We start from the raw sequence: 16,658 nt of genomic DNA, 5'->3' as shown, positions 1-16,658 counted from the left end.
CACATGGGCGCGCGTGTACGGGCCCCTGGCGCTGCTGCAGCTGTGCATGGATCAACACGTGCACACACACACACACACACACACACACACACACACCCCCGTCCCCACAGCTGCCTGCGCTGACTCGGGCCATTGTCCTGCCTGTGCCAGGAGCTGCCCGGTACCGGCCCCGGCTGCTGCCGGTCACCCCGGTGCTCCCGACGGCGCTTTGCGGGTGGTGGCCGGGATCAGCGGTGCCTCCCGGTGCCTCCCGGTGCGTCCCGCCCCCGAGCCAGGTGCGGCAGAACCAGGGAGGGGTTTTGCTCTGGGCTTGGAGCCGAGGAAACGTCCCACGGGAGCCCAGACCGGCCCCCGGTACCGGCACCGGCACAATGTTCTGCCGCAACCAGCGGAGCCGGGTGACCGTGGCCCGTGGCTCGGCGCTGGAGATGGAGATCCGCCGCGGCCGCTGCCGGCTCAGCCTCCTGGCCGACTCCACGCAGGTACGGCACCGCCACCGCCGCCACCGGCACCGTCAGGCAGGGCACGCGGGCGGGCGGGCAGGGCGCCGGCAGCCGCTCCCCACCCTCCTGGCACCCGCCGGCCTCGTCTCGCCCGTCCTGCCCGTCCCACCGGCAGCACCGGCCGCCACCGGCCCAGCCGGGATTTCCCGCCCCGGCAGAGCGGGAAGCTCCCGCGCCCCCGGCATGGCCACCCTCGCCGTCGGCAGCGTGCCAGGCCAGTGCGGCGGGACCGCGGCCCCGGCACCCCACGGCTCCTGCTGCCGCCCGGGGGGGGGGGCCGGCCGGGACCCCGGTGCTGGGGGCCGGCGGGGACCGCGGCGGGAGCCCTGCGGGGCCGGATCCGTGCCGGGGCCCCCCCGGGCTGCGGGGGTCCGGGGAGGGGGCTGCATCGGCGCGGGGGGGCCAGGACGAGGGGGGGGGGACGGGGCTGCGGGAGCGGGACCCTGGGCACCGCCGGGCACGTGGCACCGCGGGGTCCCGGCCGGGCGCGAGGCACCGGGGGAGCGGAGCACACGGGGGGTTCCCAGTTCACCCAGTACCAGCTTCACGCCATGGTGGAGGTGTCCCGGTGCATACGTGTGGGGGGGTGTCCTGGCACAAGGGGGGGGTTCCCCGCTGCACTCTGGGGGGGGTCCCGGTGCACGCGGGAGTGGGGAATCTCTCCGCCAGGGGGCGCCCCCCCGCCCCGGTGTCCCGGAGCCGCCGTTGCCGCCGGTCCCGCCGTGGGGGGGGGGGGGGGCGGGCGGGGGGGCGGCCCCTGTAAGCGGAGCCGGCGGAGGAATGGCCGGGGAAAGGCGGGGGGGGGGGGAAGGCGGGTCGGGGGGCGGGCGGCCGCCACCTTCCTGTGCGCGGCGGAGCAGCGGAGCGGGAGCGGCGGAAGGTACCGGGGGGGGGGGGGTTCGTGCTGCTGCGCCCACCGGGGCCGGCAGGGGGCGGCGGCCGGCACCGACCGGGGGCGGGGGGGGGTCTCGGGGTCCCGTACGGACCCATTCCCCCGCCCCCCCCCCCGCGACCCCGGTTCCCCTCCTCCGGTCCCGGTGCTCTCCGTGCACCCCGAACCGGCCCCGGTCCCCGGCACCCCTTGTCCTGGGTCCCCCACCCTGCGTGCTGCACCCCTTGTCCCGGCCCTGCACCCCATCCCGGCCCTGCACCCCAACTGCCGCACCCCCCCGCACCCCATCTCCTGTCCCTGCACACCCCCCCGCACCCCCCCGCACCCCATCTCCTGTCCCTGCACACCCCCCCGCACCCCTTGCCCCCTCCCTGCCCCCCAACCCCTGCACCCCATCTCCTGTCCGTGCACCCCCACCCCATGCTGCCCCCCATCCCCTGCACCCCATATCCCACCCCTGCACCCCCCCATTCTCCCCCCAGCCGCCCCCGCTGCCCTTTCCCGCACAGTGTCCGGTTGTTCGGCGGGAGGGGGCGGTCGGTTCCCGGGGAGGGGGGGGGAATGGGTGGGTGGGTGCAGCCGGTACCCGGGGGGGGTGCGATGAAAGGGCCCTTTTCTCTCCACAGCCTTTTTTGGGGGGGGTGGGTGGGGGGGGGAAAAGGAAAGAAAGCCTCGACTCCTGACGGCGCTGGATGCAGTGGGGTCCACGGGTGGGGATGTGGGAAAACCCCTCCACCCCCCCCAGCCCCCCCAAAATAACCGGGGGGGTCCCGGCGGTCCCGATGGAGGTAGCGGGGAGGGGGCAACGCCTTCAGATGCAGGAGAAGCTGCGGATCCTGGAAGATCTCAACATGCTCTATATCCGTCAGATCGCCATTAGTCTCCAGGTAGGAATTGGGGGGGACCACCCCCTCGGGAACCCCCGGGGGTCCGGGGGGTCCCGAGGGTCCCGGGAAGGTGGAGAGCGCTCCCCACTGATCGTCTCCTTAGGGGGGAGCACCCCTCTGTATCCCACCGGGGGGGTCCCTGGGAGGATGACGGGGTGGTCTTGGGGGTGTGTGGGGGGGTGTGTTCCCGTTTGCTGCCGCCCCCCCCCCCCCATCCGCTGCTCGGGGTTATTTATAGCAGGCGATGACGTCACTGCGGCTCCATGGGCAGGGGGCCCGGGGGGGGGTGTACAGGCAGCGCGGGGGGTGCAGGCAGCAGCCGGTACCGGAATGGAGCAGCAACCGGTACCGGCAGTGAGTTGGGGGGCTGGGGGGGGTGTGGGTGGGAGGGGGGGGCTGGGCGGTGTGTATTGTGCCCCCCCCCCGTCACGTTGGGGGTGTGTGGCAAATCTGTGGGGTGCATGTGTATCCGTGGGGCGCGTGATGCATGGTGCATCCGTGGGGCGCGTGGCGTATTTGTGGGGCGCGTGGCATATTTGTGGGGCGCGTCGTTCCCCCGTGGGGTGCGTGGTGCATCTGCGGGGTGTGTGGTTTATCTGTGGGGTATGTGGCACATCCGTGGGGTGTATGGTGTATCTGTGGGGTGCGTGGCTCCCCCGTGGGGTATAAGATATATTTGTGGGGTCTGTGGCACATCTGTGGGGTGCCTGGTTTATCTGTGGGGCGCGTGGTTCTCCCCCAGGGTACGTGATGTATCCGTGGGGTGTGTGGTGTATCTGCGGGGTGTGTGGTTTATCTGTGGGGTATGTGGCACATCCGTGGGGTGCATGGTGTATCTATGGGGCACGTGGCTCCCCCATGGGGTCTGTGATATATTTGGAGGGGCCTGGCACATCCGTGGGGTGCAAGGTGCATCTGTGGGGTACGTGGCTCCCCCGTGGGGTGCATGGCACATCTGTGGGGCACACGGCTCCCTCGTAGGGTACGTGGATTATCTGTGGGGGGCATGGTTCCCCCCCAGGGTACATGATGTATCCGTGGGGCATGTGGCACATCTGTGGGTGCGTGGTTTATCTGTGGGGTTCCCCCCCAGGGTACATGATGTATCCGTGGGGCATGTGGCACATCTGTGGGGTGCGTGGTTTATCTGTGGGGTTCCCCCCCAGGGTACATGATGTATCTGTGGGGTGTGTGGCACATCTGTGGGCTACACGCTGTCTCCGTGGGGTGCAGGACTGCCCCGTGGGCTGTTGGGGGGCTGCAGCCCCCAGGGCTGGGGGCCGTTGCGGGGCTGTGGGATGGGGCCCCAGTGGGTGGCCGAGGGGGGCCCGGGGAGGGGGGCCCCAGGAGCTGGTGGCTGTGCAGCCCTGGGGGGTGCAGGGTGGCTGCAGCAAAGGCTGGTTTGGGGTGCGGGGGGGACAGAGGTGGCCATGGGGACCGGTCCCCACCGGTGGGAGTGGGGCTGTGTGGGGCTGCTGCCCTGTCCCCCCCTGCGCTCGGGTCTGGGCTGGGCGCCCTGGGCTGTGCTGAGCCAGGGGTGTGTGGCTGGGACCCCCCCAATGTGTGGGTGGCTGGGACCCCCCCAATGTGTGGGTGGCTGGGACCCCCCCAGGGGTGCGTGGCTGGGACCCCCCCAATGTGTGGGTGGCTGGGACCCCCCCAGCCAATGTGTGCAGCTGGGACCCCCCCATGCATGTGCAGCTGGGACCTCCTGGGGGTGCGTGGCTGGGACCCCCCATATGTGGGTGGCTGGGACCCCCCCCGCTGTGCAGAGCCGGGGTGTCCGGGTGGCCCCGGGGACGGGGACACACACACACACGCGCGTGTGTGGGACGTGTCAGCCCCACTCGGGCAGTGGGGAGGGCCGCCCCCCCGTGCACCCCCCGTGCCCCCCACGGCCGTGCCCCCCCAGGACACGGAGATCCAGCGGAAGATGGAGCGGGAGCTGCGGCTGCGGGAAGGGGCCTGCAAGCTGCTGGCGGCCTGCAGCCGGCGGGAGCAGGCGCTGGAGGCCGCCAAGAGCCTCTTGGTCTGCAGCGCCCGCGTCCTGGCCTACATGGCGGAGCTGCAGCGCAGGAAGGAGGCGCAGGTGCTGCGGCGCACGGCCAGGCGGTGAGCACCGGGCGTGGGGTTGGGGAACCGGGGTGGGGGGCTGCCGGGCCGCACCTCACAGCTCCGCTTCCCCCGCAGCCCCTCGGACGCCGGCCCCGCGGACGAACGCCTGCCCTGCCGGGGCACCGTCTGCGTCTCAGGTACCGGGGGGCCGGGGTGGGGGGTCCCACCGTCTGTGCGGCCTCCTGAGGTGTGTGGGGGGATCCGTCCGTCCCCCCTGTCTGTGCGTCCTCCCGGGGGTCCCGGGCGAAGGACCATGGCACGCCCTGGGGTACACGCTGTCTCCGTGGGGTCAGGAGCTGCTGGGGGGCCGTTCCGGGGCGGTGGGTGGCTGTGGGGTGCCCGGGGAGGGGGACCCCGAGGAGGCGTCCCCCCCCCTCACCACCCGTCTCCCCCGCCAGACCTGCGTATCCCGCTGATGTGGAAGGACACGGAGTACTTCAGGAACAAGGGAGGTGAGTGGGGGTGCGGGGGGTGGCACGGCCCCCCCCAGCCCTACCCTGACCCCCCCATCCCGCAGAGCTGCACCGCTGCGCCGTCTTCTGCCTGCTGCAGCTCGGGGCGGAGATCCACGACACCCCCATGGTGCTGGTGGACCGGACCCTCACCGACATCTGCTTCGAGAGCGCCGTCCTCTTGTGAGCGGGCGCACCCCGGGGGGGACCCCTGCCCTCCTCTGCCCCCCCGGCCGGGCTGTGGCTGTGGGGTGGCACGGGGGGGGTGTCCTGGGGCAGGTGGGGGGGCAGGGAGGGGTGTCCCCCCAGCATGGCCACCCCGCTCATCCCGTGCCCCCCCCCCAGCTCGGAGGCCGGGCCAGACTTTGAGCTGAAAGTGGAGCTGTACAGCGCGGGGCTGTCGGGGGGGGCGGCGCAGGGCAGCACCCCCAGGAAGCTGGCCACCCGCCTCAGCACCTCCCTGGGACGTTCCGCCGGCAAGCGGGTGCGCGCCGCCATGGACGGGGGTCCCAGCAGTCCCCCGGGTAACGGGGGCACCACCCCCCTCCTGCTGCCGGCCCCCAGCGTGCCGTGAGTACCCGTGTCCCCTCCCCGTCCTCCCCTGCCCCCCGCCACCCCCCTCACCCGCTGTCCCCCCAGGGGCCCCAAGTTCCACCTGCTGGCACACGCCGTCCTCTCCCTGGCCGAGGTGCAGGACGGCTTCCGCACCCACGACCTCGCCATCGCCAGCAACGGTGAGCGCGCGGCACGGCGCGGCATGGCACGGGCGATGGGGGCGGGGGCTGGGCGGGGGGGAGAGAGGGGTCTGGGGACTGATGGGGTGAGGGGAGACGGGGCTGGGGGTCCGGCGGGGTGGAGGACAGATGGGGCTGGGGTGCTGCTGGTCTGGGGGCAAGATGTGTCTGGGGGGCTGGGGAGAGCGGTCTGGGATGGGGTGGAGGGGTCCTGGCGGGGCCGGGGGGTCACAGGGTGGGAGGACGGGATCGGGGGGACTGGATGGGGTGAGGAGAAAGGGGTCCGGGGGTCCTGGCTTGTTCAGGGGAGAGATGGGGCTGGGGTCCCGGCAGGGTGGGGAGAGGGGTCCAGGGGTCCCGGCTGGTTTGGAGGGGAGGTGGGTCGGGGGTCCCGGCAGGATGGGGGGAGGGTGTCGGTGGGGGTCCGTACCCCAGCACCCGAGGCAAGCGTGCCCCCCCAGAGGAGAGCTCCTTCTGGCTGCCCCTCTACGGCAGCATGTGCTGCCGCCTGGCTGCCCAGCCCCGCTGCATGGCCGCCCCGGTGACGAGCGGCTTCCTCCGGCTGCAGGTGGGCGCGGGACAGGGATGGGGATGGGATGGGGATGGGAATGGGATGGGGATGGGATGGGGACAGGGATGGGATGGGGATGGGGATGGGATGGGGACAGGGATGAGATGGGGATGGGATTGGGATGGGGACAGGGGTGGGATGTGGACAGGACAGGGATGGGATGGGGATGGGGACGGGTGGTGGCACAAGCCTGCTGGGTGCCGCAGTCCCTGCCAGTGGGCTCTGGGCTGTGGTGGGGATAGAGACCAGGGGGACCCTGTGATGGGTCCCGTTGGGGCTGGGGATGCCCACCGGCGCCCTCCACGCTGACGGTGCCGGCCCCACTGGCAGCAGCCGGGGACCGAGGCGCAGAGCGGGGCCCGTCTGTACTGCGTCCTGCGTGGCACTGACCTCCTCTGCTACCACAACTCCGGCGAGGCCGAGGCTGGGCTGGAGCCGGCCCTCACCATCGCCATCAACAAGGTACGGCCGGGGCGGAGGTCGGCGGGGGGCTGTGGGGGGCTATGGGGGGAGTGGGGGGCTGCGGGGTCTAAGGGCTGCCACCGCCGCAGGAGACCCGCATCCGTGCGACGGAGCGGGAGGGGCGCGGGCAGCCCCATGGCATGGCCGTCACCAACCGCTACGGCGGCGAGGAGGTGACCCACACTCTGCTGGCCGAGAGCCGGGCCGAGGCGCAGCGATGGATGGAGGCCTTCTGGCAGCACTTCTACGACATGAGTGAGTGTCGGCGGGGGCGGCGTGGCGGGACCCCCATCGCGGCGGGACCCCCATCGTGGCGGCGCTGACCCCCATGCCCGCAGGCCAGTGGAAGCAGTGCTGTGACGAGCTGATGAGGATCGAGGTGCCGCCACCACGCCGGCCGGCCGCCATGCTGCCCCGGCAAGGCTCGCTCTACCACGAGATGGGTGAGTGGGGGGCCGGGGGGCCGGGGGGGCTCTGCCTCTGTCTCCTTCCTCTCTGCTCTCTGCTCACCTGCCGCTGGGCGGCCCCCTCCTCGCCGCCCTGGCACCTCCCTAACGCTGCTGTTCTCTTCACTGCGCCTCTGTCCCCTCCCTGTCCCCTCTCTGTCCCCCCTCCTGCCTCTCTCTGTCCCCCCCATCTCTCTCTGCCCCCCGTCTCTCTCCGTGCCCCCGTCTCTGGCGGCTCCAGCCCTGCCTGGCCCGGCTGTGCCCCCCTCCGCCTGCGAAGGGCTCCTGCTGCAGGATAACGCCGTCTCGGAGGAGATCCGGGCTCTGCTCTCCTCCTATTACAGCGACAGGTGACGGCTGGCGTGGTGAGCCCACCGTGCCACGGCCTGCGGCACCGCCGGGACGGCCCTGGGGACAGCCTGGCCACGCAGCACGTCCCGGCTGCCCCGGCACGTGTCCTGGCTCTAGGGTGCATCCCGGCCGTCCTAGCCACGGGACGTGTCCCGCTTGCCACGGCTCGCTGGCCGCGGGCACATCCCGGCACCTCGGCCACGGAGCGCATCCCGGCCGCCCCTCCTGGCCGCTGGCAGGTCCCGTCCCCGCGGTGCAGGAGCAGGGCTGGGCTCCGGGGGGGTCCGGCTGACCCCCGTTCTTCCCCGCAGCTATTGATCCGGCCGATGACATCGAGGCGGTGACGGACATCCTGACGCGGCGGGCGGGGGGCCGGGCGCCGGGGACCCCTCCCTGGCTCTCCCTCTTCGAGGGGCCCCCCTCGCGCGCCCCCCGCTCCGGTCGGGCGGGCAGCCCCAGCCCCCCCGCCCGCCGCCCCTGGGGCCGCCCCCGCACCCTCTCCCTCGACGCCAAGCTCAGCACCCTGAAGGGGCGGGGGTCCCGGCGTGCCACCCCCCCCCAGCACCCCTCGCCCCCCGACTCCAGCTCCTCCAGCAGCGGCAGCAGCAGCCCGGCCATGGAGCACGACCCCCCCGGCCCCCTCCAGTCCCAGGTCTGAGCCTCGGGACCCTCACAGGGGGGACATGGGACCCTCCAGCCCCCTGGGTGGCCATGGAGGGGTGACACCGCAGGGGCTCCCACCCTGGGGGTCCCAGCTTCTTTTTTTGGGGAGAAACTGGAATTTCTGCCACCCTGTGCCTGGGGGGGTGTGGGGGCAGGGTGGGCTCAGGGCTGACCCCCCCACAGGGGTAGGGGGGCTGTCCCCCCAGGGCGGGTGCTGGGGGCTGACACTCCCCCCCATTGCAAGGCGGGTGCTGGGGTCCCCCCCAGGGTGGGTGCTCAGGGCAAACTCCCACGTACGGTGGGTGCGGGTCTAACCCCGGGGGGTGCACAGGGACCCCCCAGCTCTGCTTCCCCTCACCTCTAACCTAGGGGTTGCCTGCCCCCGCCACCCTTCCTGGGGGGGGCAGCACCCCCCAGCAAGGACCAGCCCTGGCCCTCCCGGCTGGGGACCCAAAGCTGCCACCTCATTAATATGCATTAAAATTTATTTAACAGCTGCTGTGTCTGATTGGGGGAGAGTGGGGGGGGGGGGGTCCCCTGGCCTGGCCTCTCTGTGGTGGGGGTCCATGCCCCCCCCCCAGCCCTGTGCCATGGATGGGGTGGGAGCTGGGGGGGGTGGCGGCGGCTCCTAAAGCTGCTTATTGGGGTGCAAATGGGGGGGCTGTGGGGGGCTGCAGCCATGGCCCCGGGGCTGGGGGTGAGCGTCGGGGGGGCTGTGCTGGAGGGGGGGGCCGTGGGAGGGGTCTGCGCTGTGTGGGGTAGGGTGCCATGTGGGTGCCCCCCTGAGGGGCTACACGGCGTGGGGGGAGAGGTCCTCGTCCTCGGTGGGGGGGCTGGTGCCCCCTGGCAGCTGCGGGTGGGGGGCGTCACGGGCCAGCAGCAGGGCAAAGCCTGAGCAGAGAGAGGGTGGGGGGTGAGCCCGGCGGGGGGGGGGGGGGGGTTCAGGGGTGGGGGTTCAGGGGTCTGGGGTACCTGGCCCGGCTTTGTGCAGGGGCTGTGGCAGGAGGATGGCGTCGCCAGGCTCGTCCCCCTGCAAGACCGAGCCCTGAGGGGTCCCCATGACCCCCAGCCGTGCCTGCACACACACCCCCCCCCCCAGGGGACCCCCCCACCCCCCCCCCAGTCCCTTTGCCTGGCCCTGCCCCTGCCTCTGGCCCCGTCCTGCCTTCCCCCCCACCCAGCCTTGTCCCCTGCCCTGTCCCCTCCACCTTCAGCCTCCAGCCCCCCCCCAGCCCCATCCTGAACACCCCCAAGTCTTGTTCCCCACCCAACCATGGGCCCAGTCCCAAAATTACCCCCCCATTCTCCAGCCCCATCCTGTCCCCCCAGCCCCACAGTGCCCCCAGCCCCACTCCGCCCCGGCTGGTGCCATACCTGCCCTAGGGGGGGGTCCCGCTCCCAGGGGTCCGGCCAGCCCCCCTGCTCATGGCCCCCGATGCCGTTGTGCCCAGAGTCACCCTGGGCCGGCTCCTGCCCCACGGGCCCTATGGGGAGAGGGGCAGGCTGAGCCCCCTCGCCAGCCTGAGCAGTGTCCCGGGGTCTGGGACCCCCCCCAGCCCCAGTCACAGGCGGGGGGGTCCTGGCCACCCACCTGGCTGCGGTTCCCGGGCTGCCAGGCAGGGAAGAGCCGGATCCTGCGGCAGGCTGGGGGAGCTGGGGCTGCGCAGGGGGGTCCCGGCCCGGGGCACTGGGGCAGGTGTCACCCCAGATTGGGGGGACCCCCCCAGTGGGCTTGGGACCCCCTCACCCAGCCCCACCAGTGGTCCTGGAGACCCCAATGCTGGGGGGCTGGGGAGGGGGAAGGTGTCCGGGGGGGGCCCGTCCTCAGCCGGGGGGGGGGCTGGGGGGAGGCAGACTCACGGCCTCCTCGGTGCCTGGGGGGAGCTGCCGGGGGGGGCTGCTGGGGGCCCCCAGCCTGGGAGTGCTGCAGGGGGGCAGGGGCTCTGCCCCACAAGTGCTGTCAGGGGACCCCGACCTGGGGGGGCACCCCATACTGGGGGTACTGGGGGGGAGCAGGGGCTCTGGCACGGGGCGGAGGGACAACCCTACCTGAGAGGACCCTACCCCTGCCCCCGCCAGGCTGGGGGGCCCCCAGGCAGCACAGGGAGGGGGGGGGGCTGCCCCGATGGGGCTGGCCAGAGAGGGGGGCCCTGTACCCACAGGGCTGGGGGGGCTCCCCATGCTGGCGCAGCCCCTTGTCCCTGTGGGGCTGGTAGCTGGGGGGGTCCCTGTCCCCACGGGGCTGGTGGGGGTCCCGGTGGGGGCAGAGGGAGGGGGCCCCGTCCCCGTGGGGCTGGTGGGGAGGGGAGGCTGGGGTCGGTGGGGGCTGGGGGGGGGCGCAGCCCTGAACGGCCCAGGGTGGAGGGCTCCGGGCGAGGGCGGGGGATCCGGCCGGCGGAAGATGAAGGCCGACTCGGTCAGGCTGCGCTGGTACCGCAGGAACGGCCGCCGAGCACCTGGGGCACGGGGTGGGGGGGTCAGCCGCCGGCCTGGGGGGGGGGGTGGCAGCGACCCCCACCGCTGCCCCGCACCCATCGTCGGGCAGCACCCGCACGCCCGGACCCAGCATCGTCACCCCCCCCCGCCGCGGGGGCACCTACCGGGCCTGGTGCCGAGGGGAGAGGCGGGCTGCGGGGTGCCAGAGGTGGACCCCGAGCGCTCCCGCTGCCGGAAGAAATCCCGGGGGTTCTGCGAGCGCTGGGATACCAGGACGGCCGCCTCCTGCCGGCACCCAGACACCCATCAGCGGCCCCACGGCACAGCCACGCGGCCCCACGGCGCGGCCGGGGTGGGACGGGGCAGGACGGGACGCTCGGCCCCGGCACTCACGGCCGCCTTCTCGATGGACTCGCTGCGCCGGCTGCGGTCCCGCATGGCCTCCTCGTGCTCCCGCTGCTGCTGCTCCTGCGGGCACAGGGCACGGCCGGGCAGCCCCACGTCCCCACGTGCCAACCGCGGCCACCCCCCGGCCCCCCAGCTCGCTCACCCATCGCGCCTTCTCCTTCCTGCGCTCCTCTGCCTCCAGCCGTGCCTGCTCCTTCCTGCGAGGGCAGCGAGCGTCAGGGGGGCACGGGGGGAGCGGCCGTGGGGCGCAGGACCCTCGGGGTCCTGCTGCGGGTCTCCGTGCTCGGAGCCACGTGGGACGGGGGGCACGGGGATGGGGAATCTGGGGGACAGGGGGCTGCGGGTCCCACCACGGGCACCCACCGGGGCCGGACTCGTGGCCCCGTCCCACGCCCCGGCCCTCACCGCTGCTCCTCGATCATCCGCTCCTTCTCCCTGAAGCGGAGCTCGCGCTCGGCCGCCTCCCGCCTCTCCTCCTCCATCCGCTCCCGCTCCCAGCGCTTGCGTTCCTCCAGCGCCCGCCGCCGCTCCTCCTCCTTGCGCTGCTCCTCCTCGCGCTGCGGCCGCACCACGCTCAGCACCGTGACCCTTGCCGGCCTCGGCGCTGGGCTCGGCACGGGACCCCCACGGCCCGAGCCGGTGGCCGTGACCCCGGTCCCGGGGGTGCTGGGGGGTTCATCGGGGAGGCACCCGCGCCCATGCCCACCCGTGTGCCCCCCTCACCTCGGCCTGGGCCCAGAAGGAGTCCCGCTTGGTCCGGCGGATTTCCAGCGCCGGGTTGGTCTTGCGGTAGTTGGTGCCCTGCGGGGACCGAGCCGGGGTCTCAGGGCAGCACCCCCGTGGCCCCCCCTGGCCAGGAACCCCCGGGAGGGTACCGGAAAGGGCAAGCGAGAGCCCCGTCGCTCCGCCGGGTGCCATCCCGGCCGGTCCCCGTCCCCACGGGCACGTCCCCCCCACCCTGGGACCCCCCGCTCACCACCAGCTCCTGGGCGTCCGGCGGGGGCATCCTCCTGGCGAGGGTGGGGGCGGCGGCGGGGGCCAGCTGTGCCAGCACCCGGCTCAGCCCCTCCTGCATCACCTCCTCGGCACGGCGGGCGCTCAGCACCACGCTGGCCTCCTGCCGCCGAGACGGGACGGCGTCATCCCCCCCCGCCCCCCGCCACGAGCACCCATGGCCCCCCCCCCCCCCCCGCTGGTCTGTTCCCTCCCGGGATAGATTTGCAGCCTCCCCAGGGAATCCTGGCGCCGTTCCCTTGCATGCATCCGCCGGCTCCAGATGTGGGGCCAGATCCAGATGTGGGTGCCAGATCCAGATGCGGAGCCGGATCTAGATATAGGACCCAGCAGGATCTTCGGGGGCTGGGACATGAGAGCAGAGATTGGGGGGGGGGGGGGGCAGGATCCCACCAAGCGAGGGCAGGATGCGGCCGAAGCCGGGGGGGGGGGGGGGGGGCAGGGAGCCCAACCACAACCCCGGATCGTCGGCCAAGGCTGGGAACTGGGAACGGCGGCGTCTGAGTCAGCAGAGCCAGGAATGCACCCGGCGCAGCAAGCAAAGGTCGGGGCTGGCTGGGATGGGGGGGGCACGGGACCCAGTCCCCAGCCCCGGCCTCCCCTTTCGGGGGGGCCAGGGCTAGGGACTGGGTCCCGTGCCCCAAAAAACTCACCCTAAAGAAGGCTCTGATGGCGGGCAGATGGCCGGCACACGCCTCTCGTTGGGACTCTGGTGCCTTCTCCCCGACCTGGCACCGGCACGCGCCGCTTAGGCTGGGACCCCGTGCCACGTCCTTGTCCCCCGGGTAGGTTGTAGGACGCTCAGAGCCCGCCCCCCCCCCCCCCCCTCCCAAGTCCTGCACTCACCCAGTTTATGAGGACGATGCGGTGAGCGCCGGTGCCGGGGTCTTGGATGCGGCACAGCCCGTACATGATGCTGGTGGTGGAGAATTTCCCGGCCAGCTCATCCGGACCCCCGGCTGTGCATGGAGGGGGGGGTTGGCGCGGGGCGGGGGGTGTGTGTGTGTGCATTGGGACACCCCCCCCCCCAGCACCTCCCCTCCAGCGTGGTTCCCCTGTTACCTCCAGAGTCCAGCAGCTTGAGATCATGGTGCTTCTCATAGGCAAAGACGGCCCTGGGGGGGGGGTAAAGAGGAGGGGGTCAGGGTTGGGGGGACAGCGGAGCAGCATGGGCAGCTGCCCTCATCCCCACAAGGTCACGGGCAGCAGGCAGCACGGCCAGCCGGACCTCCCCGGCTGCAGCAAGCGGTGGCCACCGACCCGCTCTGGGCAACGCCGACCGGCGGCAGCGGCTCTCCTGGGGGAGGGAGCGGGGAGCTGCCCCGGGGGGAGCTTGGGGGGGACGGGGGGAGGCAGCCTGGGCACCTGCCAGCTCGGGGGCACCCCCTGTGCCCCCCCCCCCATGACCCCCATGCCGCCCGCCCGGGCTGAATTCGTGGAAATGCCGCCGGCAGCATCCGCCCCCGGGACAATGGGGCTGCGGGAAGCGGCCGCAGCGGCACGGCCACCCTGGCCCCTCAGGCTGCCGCCGGCCTGAGTCCCCCAGGGCGAGGCTGGCACGGCCCAGCACCGGGCTGGCACCGCACACGGTGCCCGGGACCCCTGCCACCGGCCGGGCAGACCCCGACCCGCTGGCCCCCGCCGGCCCCATCTCCCCCTGCCTGCCCGGAGAAGGGGGAGCAGCCCCGGCCCCCGGCTGTGCCGAGACCCCCTCCCCGGGGCTGGGGGGGGCCAGGGGGGCTCCGGGGCTGGGGACCCCTCGCTGGCGGAAGCCCTGGCTGGGCATTCCCCGCCGGCTCTGCTGCCTCTTTGTCTCCGCATGGCTCCGATTACACGCGCATGTGGCGGCACGCTGCGCTCCACGCCGGGACACGGCACGGCACGGCACGGCTCCGGGAGCACGCACGCAGCTTGGCACGGCACGGCACGGCAGGGCAGGGCACGGCATATCGCAGCAGGGCACGGCACCGCACGGCACAGCATGGCAAGACATGGCAGGGCACGCTGGCTGTGTGCGGCAGGCCTGGCCGGCAGCCGGAACGGGCACTGGAGCCGGGCCAGCTGAGCTCCGGCACGGCGGCACACGGTTCGGGGGCAGAGGGCAGCGCCCGGGTGGCCGGTAGCCCCGTGGCCAAGCCGAGCGTGCCGCCGGAGGGCTGTGAGGCGAGGGGCGGCTGCGGGTGCCGGTGCAGCTCCAGCGCTGTCGCCCCCGTCCCGCCGCCGTCGCCCGCCCCGTGCCGTGCCGGTGATGTCAGCCTGGTGGGGTGAGGCCACGCCAGCCCAGGCCGCGGCGCGGGGTGTCGGGGGGAAGCCGGCTCCAGCCCTGCGCCCGCGGCACCGGTGTGGGACCGTCCCGGCACAGGCGCCCGGTGCTGGTGGGGCTGGGGACCCCCATGCCGGGGGGCAGGGCAGGACCCCGCGGGGGAGGGTGGGGGGTGCAGCCGGGCAGAGCACCCCGACTGCCCCCGGCACCCCTGGGTGCCCCCGACCCTGCCCCGGCCCCCCTGGGACCCCCTGCGGGAGCCCGTGTCGGGGCTCGGCTGCTGCCCCCCCGCCGCCGGCATTGCCCCCGGTGCAGCCCCCGGTGCAGCCCCCACCCCCGGCCGTGCCCCGTGCCCCGGGCGGCGGCGCCGCTCCCAGCCCGGCGGCGGCGGGACCGGGCGGGGCAGGACCGGGCACCCAGTTCCCAGCGCGGCTCGGCGGGCGCCGTGGCGGGCGGGGCTCAGCCCCGGGACCGCGGGACCGGCCCGGCACCCCCCGCCCCGGCACCCCCCGCCCCACGTCCCGGCCGGGATCCCGGTGCGCCCCGGACCCCCCCCCCCGTCCCGGTGCCGGTGCCGGTGCCCGGTGCGTCCTGGGCCGTTCCCCCCCCCCCCCCCGCCCGCGCCAGCCCTGCCCGTGCCCCTTCCCGGTACTAGCTGCCGGTGCCGATGCCCGTGCCCGGTGCCCCTTCCCGTGCCCGGCGCCCGTTCCCGTTGCCCCTTCCCGTTCCCGGTGCCCAGTGCCCGCTCCCGCCCGCAGCCTCACCAGTTGGTCCCGGCCCGGGGGTTGCCCACGTCCTCCTTGGCCGCCAGCAGCGCCAGCCGGTGCCGCTCCAGCCCCGGGGCCGCCTTCCCGCGCCCGCCGCCCCGCAGCCCCGCGGCCCCTCGCCCGCCCCGCCCCCGCCCCGCCGCCCACGGGCGGGACCGGGCGGCACCGGGCGGGGCGCGGGGCGGCGGCGGCGCCAGCCGGGCGGGGCGGGGGACGCGGGGCGCTGCCGGGGCCGGCGGCCGCTACCCGGGATCCCAACCGGGACACTCGGCACTGGGGTGTGCTGGGTCCCGTACCGGGACGTGGGTGCTGTGCCAGGATCCGACACCGGGACGTGGGTGCTGTGCTCGGGTCCTGCACTGGAACGTGGGTGCTGTGCCAGGGTCCTGCGCTGGGACGTGGGTGCTGTGCCAAGATCCGACACCAGGATGTGGGTGCTGTGCTCGGGTCCTGCACTGGGACGTGGGTGCTGTACCCGGGTCCCACACCGGGATGTGGGTGCTGTGCCAGGATCCGACACCGGGACGTGGGTGCTGTGCCAGGGTCCTGCACTGGGACGTGGGTGCTGTACCCGGGTCCCACACCGGGATGTGGGTGCTGTGCCAGGATCCGACACTGGGGCGTGGGTGCTGTGCTCGGGTCCTGCACTGGGACGTGGGTGCTGTACCCAGGATCCCACAGTGGGACACGGGTGCTCTGCCAGGATCCAACACCAGGACGTGGGTGCTGTGCCCAGGTCCCACACCGGGATGTGGGTGCTGTGCCAGGGTCCCAGAGTGGGACATGGGTGCTGTGCCAGGATCCAACGCTGGGATATAGGTTCCACACCGGGATGTGGGTGCTGTGCGAGGATTCCGCACTGGCACGTGGGTGCTGTGCCAGGATCCCAACTGGGACAACCAGCACTGGGACGTGGGTGCTGTGCCAGGGTCCTGCACCAGGACACGGGTGCAGCGCTGGGTCCCACGCTGGGATGTGGGTGCTGTGCGCGATCCCGCACTGGGACATGGGTGCGATGCAGTATCCTGCTCCGGGATGCCGGTGCTGTACCGGGATCCCACGCTGGGACGTGGGTGCTGTGCAGGTCCCGGGAGAACAGCACGTGGGACTGCAGGCAGGATACGATGCCCGGCCGCGCAGCCAAGCCGGGGTCGTTCCCTTATTTGGTCACCGTGGCCTCTAAATCCCAAAACCCCAGAGAGGGAAAATATTCGCCGCAGCTGGAAAATGGGACTTTGAGGCTTGGGGGGGGGGGGTGTCCCCGGGCCCCCCCCTGCCCACTGGGGGGGGGGGGGGGGGTGTCCCCGGGCCCCCCCCTGCCCACGGCCGTGGGCAGGGGGGGGCCCGGGGACACCCCCCCCCCCCAGCCCTTAAAGCCAGTTCCCACGTGCTCCACACCCTCCCGGAAAGCTGGAGACTGGTTGTGTTACTGGTGCGTACTGGAAGGCTTTGCCGTCACAGGTTTCCACTCGTTACGTACGGGTGTGTACTGGTGAGGGGCGGGAACCGGGGCTGGGCCTGGAGTGCGGTCTGCGGGGGGGGGGGGGGGGGTGAGCGGTGTCGCTGCTGTCGCCGCTGTCGCCGCTGTCGCTGATGTCGCCGCTCCTGACCCCCCCCGTGCCCCTCCCGCTCGCCGCGGTGGGCGGGGCGTGTGAAAAGGGGGCGTGTCCTCCTCCCGAGGGGCGGTTGGCGGG

General features: G+C 73.6%; 2 protein-coding genes across 8 annotated transcripts; one reads left to right on the top strand and one right to left on the bottom strand.

Annotated features, from left to right (window-relative positions):
- The first annotated feature begins 226 nt into the window (after positions 1 to 226).
- On the top strand, positions 227 to 8,570 carry RTKN (rhotekin). 7 transcript variants are annotated; one of them, XM_075752905.1, is made up of 13 exons: positions 2,029 to 2,282; positions 4,195 to 4,394; positions 4,473 to 4,534; positions 4,796 to 4,849; positions 4,915 to 5,032; positions 5,195 to 5,419; positions 5,489 to 5,583; positions 6,045 to 6,151; positions 6,485 to 6,616; positions 6,706 to 6,871; positions 6,955 to 7,059; positions 7,304 to 7,412; positions 7,725 to 7,868. In XM_075752905.1, exons 1-13 carry the CDS (start codon positions 2,088 to 2,090, stop codon positions 7,729 to 7,731), a joined length of 1,575 nt encoding a protein of 524 aa, XP_075609020.1. In that variant the 5' UTR covers positions 2,029 to 2,087; the 3' UTR covers positions 7,732 to 7,868. The 7 variants fall into 7 exon arrangements, with proteins under 7 accessions (XP_075609018.1, XP_075609017.1, XP_075609021.1 ...); XM_075752903.1 differs by lacking the exons at positions 2,029 to 2,282; positions 7,304 to 7,412 and adding an exon at positions 227 to 482 and having other exon boundaries at positions 6,488 to 6,616; positions 7,725 to 8,570; XM_075752902.1 differs by lacking the exons at positions 2,029 to 2,282; positions 7,304 to 7,412 and adding an exon at positions 231 to 482 and having other exon boundaries at positions 7,725 to 8,570.
- Positions 8,544 to 15,972, bottom strand: LOC142601594 (uncharacterized). The gene is given in 16 exon segments (XM_075750778.1): positions 8,544 to 8,967; positions 9,049 to 9,106; positions 9,451 to 9,560; positions 9,668 to 9,906; positions 9,908 to 10,532; positions 10,677 to 10,797; positions 10,906 to 10,980; positions 11,063 to 11,117; positions 11,326 to 11,477; positions 11,644 to 11,721; positions 11,897 to 12,037; positions 12,588 to 12,662; positions 12,781 to 12,893; positions 12,997 to 13,049; positions 14,962 to 15,206; positions 15,793 to 15,972. Coding segments are annotated over 16 exon segments (2,421 nt in total). The 3' UTR covers positions 8,544 to 8,866.
- Between the last annotated feature and the right edge of the window lie 686 nt (positions 15,973 to 16,658).

The sequence above is a fragment of the Balearica regulorum genome, chromosome 4 (assembly GCF_011004875.1).
Source record: "Balearica regulorum gibbericeps isolate bBalReg1 chromosome 4, bBalReg1.pri, whole genome shotgun sequence".
Classification (NCBI taxonomy): Eukaryota; Metazoa; Chordata; class Aves; order Gruiformes; family Gruidae; genus Balearica; species Balearica regulorum.
Note: the sequence above shows the minus strand (reverse complement) of the source record. Positions and strands in the feature narration are given on the sequence as shown.